Raw genomic sequence first — 4,823 nt, 5'->3', positions numbered from 1 at the left:
AAGGGAAAAACTCCCGAAAGAAAGGTACGTCAAACCGAAACGGAAGATGACACCAAAACAGTGGTGGAAGAAGACAGGGTCCCAAACATCATGAGAATGTGGAGGGAGTTAGGAGAAGATTAAAGAACAGAGGTGATGAAAGAATTAGAAGGCGAGGGTTTTTGAAACAATGGACTACCCCAATGTTAGTACCATTGAAAATGGCAACTGTAACAATAGCAACGATCAATGCCAACTCTTTATGAATCAATTGCTCATTGAAACAGAAAACCATCAGAACCAAAGCCCTGATAGATTCAGGAGCTACCGACAACTTCATGGACACAAAATTCACCATCAGACACCGACTCCCCCTCCAAAAACTCCCAACTCCTATAACTTGTAAAAATGTTGTCGGAACCACGAACAAAAACGGAAAATTAGGCATTACACCTATCAGAGGATAGATGCAGGAGGACAAAATAGGTTTACAAAGTTCCTATTGACCGGAGAAGACGTATTACTGGGATTTCCATGGTTACAAAAAGTCAATCCTGTCATTAACTGGAAAGACAAAGAATTACCAAACTCGGACAAACACTCCATCAGGATGAACCAAACAACCACGGAAACAAAAATCAGGACAACCACAGTAAACGAGGACGTGTACGAAACTATTCATAGATACGTATCCGACCAAACACCCTATCCTTGAACCACAATTTAATTAAAGGTCAACTCGGCAATGGAACACGCGCAAATACACGGAGAAAAGAAGGAGCATATCCTCCTGGATGAATATAAAGGGTATTCAGACATTTTTGACAAAAAGAAGTCGGAAAGACTCCCCAAGCGACGGGAATATGATCATGTAATCAACATAAAACCAGAATTTGTACGAAAAGATTGCAAGTTGTACCCATTGGCACCAAAGGAAGACGAAGTGTTAACATAATTTTTAACGGAAAACTACAGAAAGGGATACATCAGGCCAAGCAAGTCGCCACGGGTGTCCCCCTTCTTCTTCATCAACAAAAAGGATGGATCACTCCGACCGTGCCAAGATTACAGAAAACTGAACGCATATACCGTGAAAGACCCCTATCCACTACCCCTGATACCCGACCTCATCGAAAAATTGAAAGGAGCCACCATCTTTATGAAACTACATCTACGTTGGGGATACAACAACGTAAGGATAAAAGAAGGAGATGAATGGAAAGCTGCATTTAAAACCAGCAAAGGAGTGTTCGAACCAACAGTCATGTTTTTCGGCATGTGCAATTCACCGGCAACATTCCAAAGGCTGATGAACAACAAATTCAAAGACTACATCAATGAAGGTTGTATGATCATATACATGGATGACATCCTCATCTTCGACGCCAATATCGAAAGGCTGCGGATCCGGACAAAGCAAGTTCTACAAAGACTGCAATAACAACCTATTCCTCAAACTGGAAAATGCACCTTTGAGGTAGAAACCATTGAATACTTGGGAATGATTGTTTCCCACAACCACGTATCCATGGACCAAGCCAAACTGGCTGGGATCCGCGATTGGCCAATCCCAAAAGACACCAAAGGCGTAAGGAAGTTCTTAGGTTACGGAAACTTCTACAGGAAGTTTATCGGTCATTACTCTGACCTTGCCAGACCCTTGAATGCCTTACTAGAAAAGGATAAGAAGTGGAACTGGACCCAAACTGAAGACAACACTTTCAAATTGATGAAACAAAAATTCCTTGAATCCCCCGTAACACAAATTCCCGACTCCTCAAAACCATCAAAGATGCTGCAGACACCAGCAAACACGCCACAGGAGCTGTATTAATGCAACCCAATGACCAAGGACAATGGCACCCATGTGTATTTTTCTCCAAAACTCTATCCCCCGCTGAAAAGAACTACCAGATCTACGACAAAGAGTTATTAGCGGTAATGAGAGCTTTAAAAGAGTGGAAACACTTACTTTTGGGAAGCCCCCACATGATCCAAATCCTGACGGATCACAAGAACCTGATGTACTGGCAAGAAGCCAGAAAACTCACACCGCAACAAAGAAGATGGCAGCTGGAACTGTCACAATACAATTATACCTTGGAGCACGTACCAGGAACCCACATGGTGGTACCCAACGCACTCTCAAGAAGACCTGATTTATACGTCGAAACAGAAGGAGATGACAATGACACACCAATGATACCCGCCTCAGCGTTCCTGTATCACACACAAACAATTAAAAACACAATTGAGCAAGCCATGCTCACAAACAATAATTATCCAGGAAGAACAAAGAAAGACAATTGGAGAAAAGAAGAAGGACATTTCTTTTATCAGAATAAATTACTGATTGATGAAGTAGAAGAACAAAAGACGATCATCAAAGATCACCACGATTCCCTGTCCACAGGACACCCAGGAAGGCTCAAAACCTACCAGTTGATCAAAAAAGCCTATTGGTGGCCAGGAATGATGAAACAAGTGGAAGAATACGTGAAAGGATGCGCAACTTGTTAACAAGCAAAAGTAAACACGCATCCCACCACCGTACCATTAATCCCAAACCAGACCCCAAAAACCACAGAACCGATGAAGTACCTATCTGTAGACTTCATAACAGATTTACCAGAATCTTCAGGGTACAACAGTATAATGGTCGTGGTAGACCAAGGACCCGAGGAATCCCGACTAAACACAGATCCACGAATATCCCATCAGTGGAAAAACGATTATCCGAACTGCTTAGGGCAAGGGAAAACACCCTAAAAGCACACGAACTCACGAGAAGCAAGATGATAAAATGAAACAACGGAAAGTTCACGTGATTCTCCGAAGGACAAAAGGTGTGGTTAGACAACACCAACCTGCGAGAAAAAGCTACCAAATACAAGAAGTTTAACATGAAACGCATCAGACCTTTTTGCATCCAAGAAAATATTTCCCCGGTAAACTACCGGCTATCCCTGCCTCCCCATTGGAGGATACACAACATTTTCCACACATCCCTTCTCACCCCGTATATGGAGACCAATACTCACGGCCCGAACTTTATCCGACCACCACCTGACCTTATCAACGAAGAAGAAGAATACAAAGTAGAAAGTATTCTTAAACACAAACACTGGAAACGCGGGCGCCGCTACCCGATCAAATGGCGCCATTACCCTCATTCTGAAAACTCATGGGAACCGGAAGAACACTTAACCAATGCTGCGGAGATACTGAAAGCCTATAAGAAGGACCACAAACTGCGTTGAAAAGGACAACCACACCCACTTCCACCAGTCCTCTAAGCCCGTAAAACGCAAACATGTCCACTTCTAACTCCACTGGCTTCCCTATCACCACCTACTCGATACCCGGCGACGCCAACTTGCTAGCTGACGAACGAGTGTCTTTTACCCGTGGGCAATGACACAACCAAGCCAACGTCACTGACACCATAGAGTTAATGTCAGCAAAAGATGCCTATACCTATCTCTTTTACAAGACCGAAAAACGCTGCCCCCATGCGTATCACGCTCTTTCTTCCATGCATACCTTCCTTGCCATAGACCTCGTAGCTGATGAACTCCTAAAAGCCATAGGCTCAATACATTCATTGGAAAACGAGCATTTGCAGCTCAACAGTCAGGACTCGAGTATCTGTTGGGCACTCCGGATGGAAAAGTTAGTTTTGGAATCTTTGAAACAACGCTTGAGGATGAGCTCCTCGAATGGGCAGACAGATGCGGCAAGGGAATATTTGGAATCAGGCGGGAGGATATTGCTAAACAAAGCTCGCACACGGATAGAGCAAGATGGTTGCACGAGTACTCCTCCACCTGGTTTGTCCCGCCAGTCCCTATCATACCCCAAGCAGACCAGTGCTACCCTGGAGCCCACTTACCACATCGTCATCCGACAACCTCCATCCACCCCGTCAGCGGAGGAACCCATTCCCACCGACCCAACCAGCCCGATCTCACAAGGGTTGAACCCCTCCAGTCCCCGTTCCATTGGGTTGAACCCAAAACTGCCGACGTCCCAGTCACCTCCTCCTCAACCAGTGCCAAACAGCCTAACCCGTCGTCATCTGATGAACCCGACACAGCCGACAAGAAGTGATACTCCAGATCCCCACCACAAGAACTCCATCAAAACGGCAGTCTCGTACATCTGGGAGTCTGAAAGACAGTCCACTTGGCACAATGCACAGGCCTGAGCCTGGATTGCCTTCCAACCCAATTGTTGTAGACAACGATGCAGCCATGATCGATCAGTTGTACGCAGGAACGTACAACCTGGGAGATAACGATCCAACCACTCCCCAATCCGACACCTCTTCCAACACCCGACGAAAATACCATGAAGGCATTCGTAACAACACTCCATACTGCCAAAACTGCAGCTGGAGCGATCATCACACATATTACTGTGAAGCCTACTATTGCCCCAACTGTGACCGTCGTGCACCGGGACATAGTCTCAATTGGTGTCCCATCCGTAGGGAGGACGAGGATAGGATTCTGATGGAAGGACTACATGGAAACGTTAGCTACGACGACAGTTACAATATCGACGGCAAAGGTACCGAGTTTCGGTGAAACTCAGAGCAAGTAAGGGGGTAATGTTACGATTTCTATTGGACATTTAAGGACTACTCATTTCTCTTTACTCATCGGTTATACCATCAGACCGATGACTCGTTTCCTTCACATACACTCCCGTTCTTCTCGTATTTGTATTATCTATTATAGTACTTAGTCCTCAATGGACGGACCTGCCCTAGATAGGACCTAAGTCCTATCACTGATTCTTTCCATTATAAATACACATGTAACAGTAGTAGTATTCTCTAA

The 4,823-nt window shown here is 44.9% G+C and overlaps 1 protein-coding gene across 1 annotated transcript; it reads right to left on the bottom strand.

The window, feature by feature from the left end:
* Positions 1-3,612: 3,612 nt before the first annotated feature.
* SERLADRAFT_375407 (uncharacterized protein) lies at positions 3,613-3,806 on the bottom strand (the record flags this gene model as incomplete). The annotated part of the gene is made up of 1 exon (XM_007312043.1): positions 3,613-3,806. A coding segment is annotated over one exon (194 nt), but the record flags the coding sequence as incomplete, so codon positions are not given.
* Positions 3,807-4,823: the final 1,017 nt, after the last annotated feature.

The sequence above is a fragment of the Serpula lacrymans genome (genome assembly GCF_000218685.1).
Source record: "Serpula lacrymans var. lacrymans S7.9 unplaced genomic scaffold SERLAscaffold_1, whole genome shotgun sequence".
Taxonomy (NCBI): domain Eukaryota; kingdom Fungi; phylum Basidiomycota; class Agaricomycetes; order Boletales; family Serpulaceae; genus Serpula; species Serpula lacrymans.
Note: the sequence above shows the minus strand (reverse complement) of the source record. Positions and strands in the feature narration are given on the sequence as shown.